This window comes from Astatotilapia calliptera, chromosome 9, assembly GCF_900246225.1.
Source record: "Astatotilapia calliptera chromosome 9, fAstCal1.2, whole genome shotgun sequence".
NCBI lineage: Eukaryota > Metazoa > Chordata > Actinopteri > Cichliformes > Cichlidae > Astatotilapia > Astatotilapia calliptera.
Window position 1 is genome coordinate 14,886,006 of NC_039310.1, and position 15,235 is coordinate 14,901,240.

Consider the following 15,235-nt stretch of genomic DNA (forward strand, 5'->3'; position numbering starts at 1 on the left):
TCAAAGTCCAGATCACAAACTGATTGAAATACTGTTGCAGGATATGAACTGTTTAATGTAATCATGCATAATTGCGCCGTATGTGGTGTGGACCAGAATGTTTCAACACTGTGGAAAAAAACCCCGATCTGGTCACAGCGTGGATAAAAACTGAACACAGCGATTACACACAACAGCAAATCTCTTTTATTGTAATGTTTGACAGTTGGTATTGGAAGTTCATCTCATGCTGAATCACATTATAAGACCATTGTAAAACTTTTTTTTTGGTGTACTCAAGTTGATGTTGCACGGCCACCTCTTATCCAGGAGACTCCAAATGCAGTATTTAAGCTGGATGTACAGTAGGCTGGAAAATACACTCATCACTCCACACTGGCTGCATGTACAGTATATACATGCATGCATACATACATGCTTATGATTTTCTAAAATACTCTTACCACATAGAAGGTCTTTAAACAGTAAACTACTACAAGTAGAAGATCTTCATTTCAATAAATGATGGAAACTGGAAGTATAACTTTGATCAAGATGTGGTTTTTAGGTGACTGGTCAACAACAGGACCACACTGGCCTACACATCAACCACTAACCTATAATGCAGCTCATCCTCTAAGGTAGGTTATTCACAGGGTATCAGCCACACTTGCAGGTCACAAAGGAATTGGCAGTGATGAAATCTGATGGTTAATATGTCGGTTTCCACACCGAGTTTCTCTCTTTACACGTCAGGTGAAGCTAAATGACATGAGAAAAATAAGTCTCTTCGTATTTGCGAAAATCTCCCAACATTTGCTTTAAATAAATCCAGGTTTGAGCCATGACTCATTTAAGTTTTGGTCTTTTTCAGCAGCCTCAAAAAAAATAAAATAAAATAAAATAAATTGCATCACTATTAGTAAATCCTGACCTGGGATCCAATCCGATTTAATTAGCTCCTTCATAGAGGTCTGGAGTGATTGCATGAAAACTACACGAGGTTAAAAAAATAGACTTAGGATTAGTAAAGTGCACAAAAACAGGTTCCTGAATATGATCCATGTGCCAAAAAAAGAGAAAAAAAAAAGTGGATGGATTGATGCACAACTTTCAGTGCCCTGGAGACTCTGCTTCTTTGACCACATTTTCCTCTGCCGACTTATCCAAACCCTCAACTGTGTGTGCCACATGACTTCCTATTGTATAAATAAGGAAAGAAAATCAAGTTAAAAACTTACAAATCACTAAAAGATGAATTAAAAGCAATCACGTGTCAGTGCCAAAAGACAAAAAAAGCCAAGGGAAATTGTGCACAATTGTACAAATAAACTAAAAGCCTGTCAAGTATCTTCTCTTACATTTAGCTTCTAATTCAGTTATTTTCACTAAAGTTAAAAAAAGCAAAAGCACATAAAAAAAGCAAAACTTTGTTCAAACTCAGAAGACTATGAGGATTAGTAGTACCACAAAATAGATACACGCTGACCCGATGAAGCATTGTTAGGAATAAAAAAGGGCAAAGATGCGAGCAAGTTGCTTATCCACCTTGGCGTGCTGGCAGGACGAAATAGGAAGTGTCGAAATAAAAGCTGTAATCCCACTTTTTTTTTTTTTTTTTTTTTTTTTTAAATAGTCCAAGTGTGATCCCAGCAGATCCATCGCATTTAGCAAGGTTTTTTTTTTCTAAGCAATACATGGTGCTGGTGTGGCTGAAAAATGACACGACTGCAGTACTCCTACTGCAACCCTGCGTTTTCCTCCATCCAGTGTTTTGCTGAGAGGACAAACTGACTAAAAAAAACCCCAAAAAACTTAATTACGAATTATTGATGAGCAATTCAGATTATGCGAGTGCATCGTGGCTACTCAAGCAAAGTCTCTTATGATCATTGGAAAAGATAAAAAAGTAATAATGATGATGCTACTATCATTTGAATCACAGTGAATACACAACTCATTTCCTAAGCATCCGAGAGATGCTCCATTTGTCTGTTAGTAGTTGTTAAATCAGGACAAAGAGCAAATATATTTGATGAGGGTTAGTACCATTTGTTAATGGTCTGCAGGTGGCTGGTTATCCTCTAAGCGTAAAGCTAAACAAAGTTGAGTAAAAAAACACTCAACTTTTCACTTCTAACATCGTCCCTTTTAAATGCTCTTCAAGTTCCAGCCTTCAAAGGCGGGCTTTTTAAAAACAATAAATATGCCATACGTTACCAGAAGTAAGGCTCGCTGTCTTTTTCATTAAATAAAAACATGACTTTTAGAAGCTTTAAGAATAAAGTGTATGCTTCATCCATTGGTTCCTATTTCCCAAGCTAAAAACGCAGGGCAGCCAAAACAAGTCTCTATGCCAAGGGCACACCGACCTAATTGTGCGTTCAGTGAAGAGTGTATCCGAAAGGAAGGAAGTAAAACCTCCTCCTATTCTAACTTGCACTCAAACTAACCCCTTTCTCCTGACTCTGCCTGTGTGTGGCGAGAAAGAAACAGAACACGAGCGTTTACTGAGAAAGACACTCAATCAGCAGGGGGAGGGGAGCTTATTCAGCTGCACAGAGCAGTAGCCTAGTCAGCAGCAGGCCAATGTGAGTGAGACAGAGGAAGAGATGGCAGTACTGCTAGAAAGTAAACTTGAAGAAATGAAGTTCATCTTTGTAAAGGTTCACGAGAGTAACCAGATATTTTTAAAGGGGTCGGACACTGGGGGTCTTTTAAACCTCGTCTTACAGCCAGTGGTGAAGCCACGACAGTGAAAGCTACGCTGATGAAGGCCATTGCCATTGGGTACCGATATGAGTGGAGGACATCCATCCTTTCAGAACCTTTAGCGACTGGAATGTGAAAGCAGGTCTAATCCTAACCCAGGCGTTTTACCCAAGGGCAACATTTCATCGTGCATGCTCTATGCAGAGTGCCGGCATTTTGGCTCCCTGGGGAAGGCTTTGCTAGCGAGCTGGGCAGAGTTATCTGTTGGCTTTGTATTTGGACTTGCTGGCATCACGTGGCTCTTTGCTGGGGTTGCTCCAATCGTCCGCCTCGGGGCTCGTCTTATAATGCCTCCACGCTGACTTGTTGAAGACAGGCAGACGCTCAAAGGACTCACTGGACAGAGCCTTTAAATAAAGAAACAAGACATCCAAGTCAAGGAAAAGCAACTTTGACTTATCTTTATTAGAGGAGTTATTATCATTGTTTTTATTACTTGCCAAGAGTTGGATGGGTCTAAATAACCGTGAAGCTGGAGATGATTAGCTTAGCTCAGCATGAAGACTTTGAACACTGTTTCTGGTGGCTTCCAGCTTCTATACAGTTTTGTAGGTAATAAAGTGATGAGTCTAAGAAATCTTAATATTTGAAAAGTGATATGCAAGGTGTTTACACTGCTTAAAGTTTTATGCTTAACTAAGCTACTCATCTTCTGGCTTAATCATCACACTTTTTATTTGGGGGGGGTGCCTAGGTTACAGATACACATATTTTGCAGAACATCAGCCTACATACATACATACATACAGCATGTAGTTAAAATCGGTCAAGTCAGCCTCAATCTGTCCACAGTTAACACACCGCTCGCAATTAACACCACATTTACTCCATCACAGTCAAATACCAGCTTGCAGTACCAGCATAGGCCAGCGAGTATACTGAAACGTGAACTACTAGGTTGATTTTTTCATTAGCACCTTGATGTTCATAGTAGGGGTGCAACAATGCTCGTATCGATATTGAACCATTCGATACAGTGCTTTCGGTTCGGTACGCATATGTATCGACCAATACAACATTTTTTATTTATTTTATCAACTTTTCTTCTGACGATGCTGTCTGTGTTGAGCGCTCAGTGAATCTGCGTTCGACTACTCCGCCTAGGCTGCACTTTCGAGTGCAAATCCACTGAGCGCAGCGCAAGCTAGCAAGACAGAAGCTAAGCTCGTTGCAACATGGCAAATTGAGCCTCCCCCACCCTCATTCAGATCTGGCCTTTGGAACTATTTTGATCTTCATGTGAAGCATGACCCTGATGGTAAGCTCGTCATGGACAAAAGTAAAACAGTATGTCGGATGTGCCACGCAATGCTCAATTGGTGGGAACTAGTGCATTAGCGCAGTTAGCTTGTTAACGTGTTGAGGCCGTCCAACACTCATTAACGGCGATTTGCTGCGTTATGGCGTTAACGTCATTTTAACAAAATTAACGCTGACAGCACTAGTGGGAACACAACGAATATCACTGCACATTTACACCGACATCATCCTAGTGCAAAGACAAGTGGAAGCAGACAAAAACAACAAGCATTTATTTTGGAAAGAACCATTTCTCTGTAATAAACTCTCTTTTCCAAAGATGAGTGATTTCTCGATCAGATAGATTTTTTATTTTGTTGTTTCAGCAACATTACATTTAAAAACCGTACTTTTGAGTTAAAATATACATTTATAATTTTAATAAATGACAAATTAAAAAGGCATGAACATTTTTTGCATCGAAAAAATATCGAACCGTGACACCAAAGTATCGAACCGAACCGTGAATGAATCGTTGCACCCCTAGTTCATAGGTATCAAGCTATACACCAGATATTTTTACAGTATTTGACTGATTGAAATGAAGACTTTCAGCTTTAGTTCAATGGATTTAACCAAAGTATTGCATTTACTGATGAGGAACCACAGCACCAAATTTTCAGTCTTAAAAATAACTGGACATTTGACAGGCAGGTAGTTTTCAGGTGAAGCCTGTTCTCTTGTTACTCCATGACAAACATCCACAATCAGTTGTACAACAATCTGATACATTCTTAAACAGAAGAAATTCATTGGTCATCATCAAAAGGCCTGAAAGACCACAGAAGACAGCTGACATGGATGACAACAGAATTATTTCCATGAGTAAGAAAAACAACTTTGCAACATCTAACCAAGTCAAGAGCACTCGAGGAGGTAGACGTATCATTATCACAGTCTACAATCAACAGGCGCCTTGAATACAGAGGTTGTTGCAACTAAATGTAAACCTCTGCACTCAAGAACAGGAGGGCTGGGTTAAACAACCTGCACAGATCTGGAAACAACAAATCTTTGGACAGATGAAATCAAGAAAAGCTTGTACCAGAATGATGGGAAGAGAAAAGGAAGAAGAAAAGAAAAAGTTCATGAGGCTCACCGTAGTTCAGGGCCAGCCACTGGTGTTTATTGACAATGTGACTGCTGGTACGAGTGTTGGGATGACCTGTGAAGTGTACGGGGCTATACTCTGCTCAGATTCAGCTCAATGCTGACGGAGCTTCGTTTCATGGAGTAAATGAATCAAAGCAAACTGCAAAAGCAACCCAAGAGTTTCTCAAGGCAAAAAAAGTGAGCTATTCTTTAATAGCCAAGTCAGACACCTGACCTCAACCCAGCACAGCATAATGGTCAGTTATTAAAGACTAAACTGAAGCCAGAGACTGCAGTTGGCTGCAGTAAACTCATTCAAGACTTTTTCTATGGTATCGATTTAAAAGTCATCAAAGAAATCATCTCACACAAAAACCCCACAGTACAGTTCGGCCATCTGCCCAGAACATCACCTTTTGTGGCAGAATCCACAATCGAAATTACAATTCTCCTGACAGATTTAGTAGAACTCGTGATGACCTGATTGGCTGTGTATATGGCTGCCTGGATGCAAAGCCCGTGACTTGAACTTCAAGCTAAAATCCCAGCCTATAAGTCTCTGCATACTCTTTTGACAGCTTCATGCCTGATTAATGAACCCAGTCCCAAAAAAATAAGAGAAAGAACTCTTACTGGCACTGACTGACATCAACTCTAATTTCACTTTTGCTTCGCCTATTTTTACCATAACCAGTTCCATCTCTTTGCTGTCAGCTCTTACTGATGGCAGGTTATAACCCAAGACACCAAAATGCGGCACACAACACCGAGTATCATTTTTCCCCAGTAATCTATCTCAGGTGCCGTTCAAATAACCACAAGATGATCACACAAGTGATGCATGAAATAATAGTAGGGAAAAATCCTGGAATAGGAAAGTTTGAACAGCAGGAGGGGCGGAAATAATCCCAAACTGTGCCAACTCAATCCCAACCAGCACAACTGAGGCATTGTAGAGGTCAAGGGTTCATTTTTTTCCTTTAATTCATCACCAATCTGTGTCATGCCTTACAGATCTTTGCAACACTCAAATTTGAATAGCTCACCTTCAGATAGATGACTGCATCCGTGCCAACTCCTTCCATAGAGTACAGCTTCAAATCCCCTTGGAAATATCGGGCATACAGCCTGGAAATTGGTAAACCGTAGCCAAAACCAGCCTGTAAAGTAAAAAGAAAATTAATGTAAAGTCATACCATATAAAAAAAAAACCAAAAAAAAACCGCAGGAGCCAAAAGATGCTTTTGATCACAAGGGTCGATATTGATGCGATTATATGGTTGCAGGTACCAGTGGGACAGCTCCTGGCTCCAGGCTCGGTGTCGGGGCAGTGGAGTACATATAGTTGAAAAGACGGTCTATCTTCCTGAGAGGGACTCCTCCTCCTCTGTCGCTGATCTAGACACCAAAAGGATAAGGACAATGGACAAATGGAACAGCTTAAAGACAATAAAAGCTAAAACACCTCTAAATAATACTTTAATGATGCAAATGTGTGTCAAATTTACCTTTATCGAGAGATCCTCTTTACCCAGAGTGACTTTTGTCTTTACTGGTGGTAATCCCTCTTTACTGTTCTCATGAAGCTCCACTGTGGCTCTCATGGAGTTCTGCAAACACCCCAAGAGTTTATTAACTCAGCTCAGCAGCAGCCCTTACAGAATTATAGTCCTGTTACGGATTAATTGCATTTAATTAGACCCGGGCCAGTTAGGTTAGGAGCACTGACACTGGCCTGCCTACCTTAAAGAGCTCAAATAACATGTGGAATAGATGAGAGGGCACATACACCACTTGGATGGGCCTTTTGGGAGCCTTCACTGCAAAGAAAAGGAGCATGAAAACTAAACACACACTAAAAAGCAGCTTCTTTTGAAGTAAATGAGGTGGTGGATCATTACAGGACTAAATCTGGCCCCAATCTGTGCCCACAAGCTCTAAAAAGACCGGGTAACATGGTTGTAGTTTTTGCAGTGCTGTGACTAATTGCAGAGGAGATTGCTTGAACTGCATAAATGCACAAAAGCACAAAGCATTCTTACTGTTAAACTCCTCAATCTTGAGCTCGGGAGCGGCCGAGTAGTACTTCTCGCACAGCATCTTGGCGGTGTCGTAAGCATCTGATGGAAGAGGCAAAACAACATAAGTCAGACCACAGAACGGCACACATTTCTGCTCACAGGTCACTAATGCATCTTCTGTCCCTTCCTGAGTCACTGAAAGTGCAGCGCCAGACCCACGCTGCTGAATTCCTTTAAAACTATCATTATGTAAACACCCCGCTCAGCAAAGATTGATACTCTTTTGTTTGATTTGTGTCACTGCAGAGAGCGGCCGATGTGATATAAAACATAGCTAATCCCCGCTTCCTGTGAGAAGAATGAATACATTTGCTCAGTATAACAAAATAAGTCAAACATAGATAGAAAAATATTCCCTCTGACTTGAGTGAGCATGATCATGAGGAATTACAGCATTAGGAGGATGAAGACACAAAACAAATTGTATGCCCAAAATGCTGCCTCTAATTTGATTACATGTAAAGCTTCCGTGTCATTTTGTTACATAATTACAGTGCAAAATATAACATTTTATGAAATCTGGCCTAACAAACTTTACTGGACTGGTATACAATCAGTTCATACCAAGTTTTCCTTAATAACGACTCAGGATCTCACCAAATAAACCTTGAATTTTATATATTTCAGCTGCATTTTACTCAAAATTATTGCTTCATGTTTATTGAGGGTGAAGAATATTTGTCTTTTTAGTAAACCAGGTTAAATCGGTCATGTTAAATAACTCCCAAACTTACCATTGACGACTTCTGCTACGTTGCAGTTCGGATCAATGCTGCCTATGTGTTTGGGATGTGCTGGGTTGGTATCGTTACCAAAAAGGAGTGCTGAAACATAGACGTGTGGATATATAAACTTCAGCTGCACAGACGGATCCCAACGGCTAAACGACATAAATGTTTTGGGGGATTTTCGGCGACTCACTGTGCTGGTTGATGAGCATGCGGAACGAGATGCGGTTGGTGTAAAAGCGGTCCAGGAAATACTGGACGTTGCTGCTGATGAACGGGTCAAAGCCGAACTTCTCCTTGTACTCGATGACCCCCTGAGCCATGGTGGGAACTACATCGTTGTGGCGGTTGCGGATCTCAATCAAAAGCTCCAGGAAACTAAAAAACAAAAAACAAACCAAAATAAAAATCACATGAAAGAAGAAACATATTTTATATGTGCACAAAGAACAAGCCAGAACTTTAAATGTGACCATGATTTCTCTGCACAACGCAGCACAAGAATGAGGATCTGCATTGTTATTTCATTCTCCCTGAACAATTGTTGGAAACATGTTCTCTAAACAGAAAGACCCAAGCACATTCCTGTCTGCGTTTATCAGTGACACATGGCTGTTTAACAGACGGGCATTGTTTTTGTATAAATACAGTGTTACCTGAGCAGTCAGCAGAGATCTATGTGCACTAAGAGGATTAGCAGTGTTAGAGGGACTCTAATCTTAATGACATAAGTATAGAACAGCTGGGTGTTGTAAAGCTTTATTTACTGTACATACAGCGTGCTTATTAATTTTTCATACAGCTAACATCCACTCACTCGTTCAGAGTATGAGGGTCCTCTGGCTTTCTGTTCTCGTAATCGAGCAGCTCCACAAAGCTCTGCATGTACCTGATCAAACAGACAGAGGTCAAAAGGCAACTTTTACACATGCTTACTAACAATATGGCAATAAACCTTAAAACAAGTCCTGCTGCCATAAAGGCTGCCCTTTGGCAGGCGCACAAAGAACATTTCTGGAGGGAGTGTCTTACCATTTTTGCACGAGTTTGACAGAGGGCTGGCTAAGCAGTTTATCGGGGAGAAGGTTGACCTCTCTCATGGTGTTGGCCAGCCGTACGGGCAGCTCCTTACGCAGGAACATGAAGGACGTTTTCTCACATGCATTGTCCCGGCCTGAGGGAAGCAGAAGTGAGAGGCACAGATAAAGCCAGGAATATTTGAACGCTGACAGCAGATTTTTTTAAATCGAACAATCCATATGAGACTGAAATACAGAGTTTCAGCTTTAATTTAGTCAAAGTTTTGCATTAGCCATTTATGAATAACAGGTTTTGCGGGTTTTCTTATGAATAAACCACCAAACCAAAATAAACCTTTTAGATAGGAATAACTTTAGCAATCAATCAATGACCAAATTAATAATTTGGGCCACCTTAAAAAGAACAAATGCACTGCAAGCATTCAGCAACACTGAAAAACCTGAAAGACCACAGAAGTCAACTAAAGTGGACGATCGCAAAATTATTTCCACGGTTATGGAAAACTACTTTACCACATCTAAGCAAGTCAATATCAAAATGAAATATAAGGACTGTTTTAAATACTAAGATTAAAATCCTTTGCAGTCAGTGACTGCCTGAAGTCTAGAACCCCTATAGATCACCTAAGGCTGCGTTTCCTCCCTCAAGATGCTTCAGTTGCTGCTTCTTCTTGAGTCTTTCTGCCCTCAGCTTGGTCTCCAGTAACTAGATTATACTCCAGTAAAGTTTAATCTGACCCTTCTGTTCTTAACATGTGGTTTGCACCTCGTGGTTAATGCAGAACTTCAGTTAGAACCCTTTGAATTGTAGCTGACAGCCTAGACTTGAACCATATTAACTGCTTGATCCATTGTGGTGGTGTAAAAAAGGCAAAGATAATAAAAAATGGTGTCTTTGTCCAAATACTTATAAACTTAACCGCATATGTGCATCTTCCAGTTTAGTTTTCTCTTGCTAATAAATATCAGCTTTCTTACACTTTCACAATCCTGTTTATTGCCATCAATAAAATACCGTGATTAGAGTTCTTTGCTTGCTTTGGCAATCAGAGAGGCTCCCGGCTCACTGGGATCAAGGTCAAATGAAAGACAAAGCTTCATATAAGAAGCTGCTTAAAAAGCAAGTGTGCTGAACTCATCTAAGAAGAGCACTCGGTTTCAATATCCAACCTTTAACTTGATATCTTAAACTTTGCCATCTGACTGCAGCTGTATCCACGTGCGTGCCAACATTAGCTCGAAAAGTTCACGCAGGAAAATTTGCCTGGAAAGAGGGACGGGTGGTCAGGGAGACATTAGAGGGACTGGCGTTTTAGATCTGTTGTGGGGGAACTTAACATAAAGTAGAGCCTTCTAGAGTGTGGACAGTGCTGCCCTGGGGACGACCTCAAAACTCTCAACACAGAAGAGACGATCATGACGTCCAGTGTTAGAACTTGGGATGATCACGCAAGAGGAAACGAGGGAAAAGCTGGGCCTGACTCAGCAGTTTAAAGGGGGAAATCTTGTGAAATGCAGAATGAGGAAGCTTGTGCGTGAGAACACGGAAGCCCGTGGCGACTATCCCTGGATGACGTCTAACGTGCTCCAGAGTGAAACACAGACACCGATATGTTTTGGCTCTCTTGGTGCCAAGCAGGGGTTCTCCTTAAAGCAAACAAGTGCGGCACACTTGCCGTCACGCATTCTACATCCACAGCTGCGAGAACAAATTACGCAACAGACATGCCAGCGTTTAATCAAGAGGCGGATTAAGGAAAGCCTTGAGTGCTTCTGCACCATTAATAACCGTCGTCTTGTGGCACACATTGCGACTGGTGTGATTTCTACATGTCTTGGTGCAACAGAGGGGAACTGAAATCGGGGGGTATTAACCAGAAATACGTTTAAAAAAACATCAATCTGCAATGACTCATGCTCTAGAGCGACCTCACTAAGACACAAGTGAAAATAAATAAAATGACTAAAGGCTTCCTGAGCATCTTGGCAACAGGAGCAGGGCTGCTGGCCCCTCCACTGCATACGTGCTGCTGTGCCAGTCTGACTGAGAATACCTGCATGCGTTAGGGTGCCTGTCAATACTTGTTTACAACGTAAACAAATCCGCACAGGACAGAGGACCGTCCTCTGTTTATATGTGGCTGCTTCACTGCAGGCGATCTCTACGTTTAACACACCTGACCGTAAGAAAGTCTAATGTTCCCTTCTATTAATAACGAGCCGGGGCTTGCGTGTGACTCTTCAGGTCCACAGCTGCGACTGATGAGATGACAAAAACACACAAAAGGGCCTTCCACCAAATCCTCCACCCTCTACAAGTCATTAAAGTCCTCTAAAGGTGCCAGGCGATGCCTTTACTCACCGAAATCCAAAAACTGCTTGATGGAGAGCGGGGACGGTGAAAATCTGGAGTAATACTCGATTTTGGGGTTGCTGTTTTTCAGCAAAGACCAGAAGATCCTCATATTGAAAGTTTTAGCGATGATGTGAGAGAGAAGAAATTAGGAGAAGGCGGACAGATGCTCGGACGGTGCGTTTCTCCCAGGGGCGGCCACATTTCCACCGGCCACGGCGGAGGAGACGATGCGACGCGACAGAGCCAGCTCCATAAGGTTACAGGATAGGATACAAGCGACAGGAACGGCTTCCTGGATCTACATTGCTGCACGCTCAGCTCTGCAAATCCCCTCGCAGTGACGTGACGACTTCATGCCATACTTTTCAAAGTAAAGAAAGAATGCGCAGTATATTTCGTAATATTTTATACCATCTATAGGGCAACACTGCAAGCTGCAAGGAGGTGTAAATTGGAAAACCTGGCAACAACATTTATTAGTTTTATATAATCAAATAAAATGATTAATATTTATTAAACAATTAGCATATTGCATATTTCATTTTCTGCACATACTGTATATATTTAATTCTGTATATATGGTACTTATTTATCTATTGTGTTTTGCATGTATTTCTTTAGCACTGATGTGGGTCAATACAACAATTTTGGTGTACTGTTGTGCAAAGTATGACCGTGCAAGGACAATAAAGAGTTAAACTTAAATGGTTTATTCATTTTAACGGATAAAACATTATGTTCTTATACTTGGGATTATTATTTAAAGTCTCCCTCCCGACCCATGATTTGCATTTATACACAAATTCTGTCGCTTAACAGAAACACCATGCTTTTTTAAAAAGGAATTTACTTAATTACTGGTGTATACGTGGTCTATAAGGGTCACTTATCACTCGTTTAAAATTACAATGACATTATCAATGTAAACCCAAAGCAAATGTCTTTGGACATATCCTTGTTGAAGGTTGTATGAAGTTCGTATTAAAAAAATTATTTTTTTTTTTAGGTAAAATTATTATTTTTTTGTCTTGCAACAGGTTTCCTTTTTGTGTTTTCGCATTAAAAATAAATAATAACACCGTAAACCAATTCATAAATGAAATACTTTTAGGTGTAGTTAAATGTATCCCTGCGTAGAGGCAAAAGCTTTTAATTTGAAGAGCTGATCTATAAACATCCGGTGCAATTGATTTCCATTGACGTTTGTGGACAGCACGTACCTTCGAAAACGTCGACTCAACCGCACTTGGTGCAGGCTTGTGGATTCACAGCCGCGATTGGCTCCAAGAGAGGAGCGACAAATTCGACAATGTTATTGGTCAGAGGCTTGTCAGTCAACGTCATTAACGTCTACATACCTGTTTATCTGTTCATGCGCAGTCAGCGGGCAGTGGATGTTAGAATTGGGGGGTACAGAACGTTAGATTGTGGGTGAAGAACAGGCTTGGGCACCATTTTTAACACGATGTAAACAGAGTGTGGTTCTTTTGAAACGAAAAACAAGGCCCTTACTGTTTTTGTTGTTTTTACTGCCCCCTAGCGAGGCAATATCTTAAAAATCTACAGTGGCCAGAGCAATGACTGTATTGGACCAGAGAGCAAACACCACAGCGGAGAACTGTTAGAACATTACCTTTTTAAAATAACCACATGTGAATAGTTAAAGTAGGCCAACATATCATACATTCATGCATACATATGTGCATTATATGCATTTAATAATACTCTATTTGGGCACCTATAGTTTTCCAAAAAACCCCAAAACAAAACAAAAAACAATCACCTTTTTTAAATTTAATGCTAATTCAACTTTTTAGAAAGACTTTAAAATTGGCCTGCTAGTTATTTCCAATTCTCTTTGTAACCCAGGGAGTCGGAGGATTGCAGGTACGCTGATGTTAAACTGTAAAATGTCAGCATGTAATGGACAAATTTTTTTTAATAATAAATGAATATTAAAATACAGTACTGCACAAACGTCTAAAGCCACTCCTCATTTCTTTGTATTTTGTTACTAAAGTGATTAATAGGTTCAACGTGTACACTGAAATATAAGCAAATGTACTGGAAGTACAGCTGTAACAAGCTTTACTGTTAGTGCTTGGTATGACCACCTATATTCTTCAATACAGCTTAAATTCCGTTAGCCAAGCTTTCTTGTCATTACTTTTGAAGCAGTCTTCAGTTCTCTCAAATAGCATTTAAAGCTCATTGTAAACTTGGTGCCAGTGGCAGAGTGTTTGGGATCATTGTCATGCTGAAAAAGAAAGTTATTGCCAATCATGGTACTCACGGTTGTGGTATAATGAATCAAAATATGACCTTTTATGCACGTGTAATCCATCCGTTTTGAGAAGATCCGCAACACCGCATCTCCAAATCATGACAGAGATAGCTGAAGACATTCAATGTTGACCATCTCGCCAGACTTCTTCCACATTTATTGACGACGATTCAAGAAAAAAATATTACATTTATTTACTGTCATAAAACCTGCCATCACTAATTTTAAGTCCATTTTTGATAATCTGAAATATTTAAGTACAGCTTTTTCAGAGCCAAACATCCACTGAGACCATTTCTGTCAACAGCAGATGGCTCAGAAGATGCACGTGTCAGGTCTTTGATTTTTTTCTTCCTGTTTCTTAAGAACACGACTTTTAAATACTGTTCATTTGCTGTACATAGTCGAAGACTTGGCGTATCTATGGGCAGTATGTCCTAAAAATAGAGAAAACTAGACAAGTGGAGGAAGAAAATACCGTTTTATGCCTGTCACACTTTAAGTTTAACATTTTTTATCGAATCACCTAAAGAAATGCAAACAAATGATATGTTTTGGGAACTGTCTGCTAGTAACAAAAGCCTCTTTTTAAGTTTGTTATGTGTAGATCGAATATTGCTTCATGTCTTGAGTTAGTGAGGCTAACTCAAGACTTTTGCACAGTACTTGATACTTCACTCATCTGAACTTTGGTGATTTTTTTAAAACATTTGCTTTGCTTTATTTTTCTGTAGTGTTGTCTTCTTGTAACTGAGCACCATTGCAATGACCTCAAGTAGATGAGAACCAGCATCCATCAGTGAGGATTTATGATGCTGTTCCAGCTTTTTTCCTTTATCTGTTTCGCAAGCGTAAGGAAATCATGCATTGAAATCTCCACAGACAAAGGCTTTCTTTCACTTGTGTACTTTACAAGCCATTACTCAAATGGTATCAAATTAGCCTACATATTTCTTTCAGCAACATCTCTGGTAAATTATGGGGAAATCCCATATTTGTAAAATAAAACATCTCCTAAAACAACCCCCCCGATACCACTTAATTAAGAACATGTTTTCTGGCAGTCAGATGTGGTTCTGTGTCTCAATGCAGATTATGTTTTGGAGGAAAACTAAAGGGTTCTTCTGGGGGGGGAAAGGGTGTATACAAGTGTTATTACACAAAAAATGACCTCGTAAATGTGAGAATGTGGTGTCAAATGTAGCACTAAGAGCTCTAGGACAAAACAAGTCCAATGTCGGAGTCTTTAGTAAAGCTGTATTTGAACTCTTCAAGCTATTGCCTGTACCTGTTTTTGTGTACAGTACAGTGAACTGTATTCACAGACAGTGATTTCTGGAAGTGTTCCTGAGCCTGTGCAGATATTTCCATGATAGAATGACACCTGTTTTTAATGCAGTGTCGTTTTACAACCTGAATATCGCATGCATCCATATCGATTTTTGGTCTTGTCACTTGTGCACGGAGATTTCTCCAGGTTCTCTGAATCGTTGGATGACATCAGGCACCGTAGATGCTGAGATAGTCAAAGTCTTTGCAATTTTACATTGAGGAACATCATTCTGATTTTTGATTTTTTTGCAGATTGGTGAACCTCTGCCAAT

The 15,235-nt window shown here is 40.3% G+C and overlaps 1 protein-coding gene across 1 annotated transcript; it reads right to left on the minus strand.

Moving 5' to 3' along the window:
• Positions 1 to 163: 163 nt before the first annotated feature.
• pdk3a (pyruvate dehydrogenase kinase, isozyme 3a) lies at positions 164 to 11,808 on the minus strand. Its single transcript, XM_026179416.1, has 12 exons — positions 11,354 to 11,808; positions 8,984 to 9,125; positions 8,769 to 8,840; positions 8,145 to 8,329; positions 7,958 to 8,047; positions 7,185 to 7,262; positions 6,886 to 6,962; positions 6,651 to 6,752; positions 6,433 to 6,540; positions 6,189 to 6,302; positions 2,978 to 3,098; positions 164 to 1,178 (listed from the first exon to the last, which is right to left on the minus strand). The coding sequence occupies exons 1-12, from the start codon at positions 11,454 to 11,456 to the stop codon at positions 1,093 to 1,095; spliced, it is 1,278 nt and encodes a 425-aa protein (XP_026035201.1). The 5' UTR covers positions 11,457 to 11,808; the 3' UTR covers positions 164 to 1,092.
• Between the last annotated feature and the right edge of the window lie 3,427 nt (positions 11,809 to 15,235).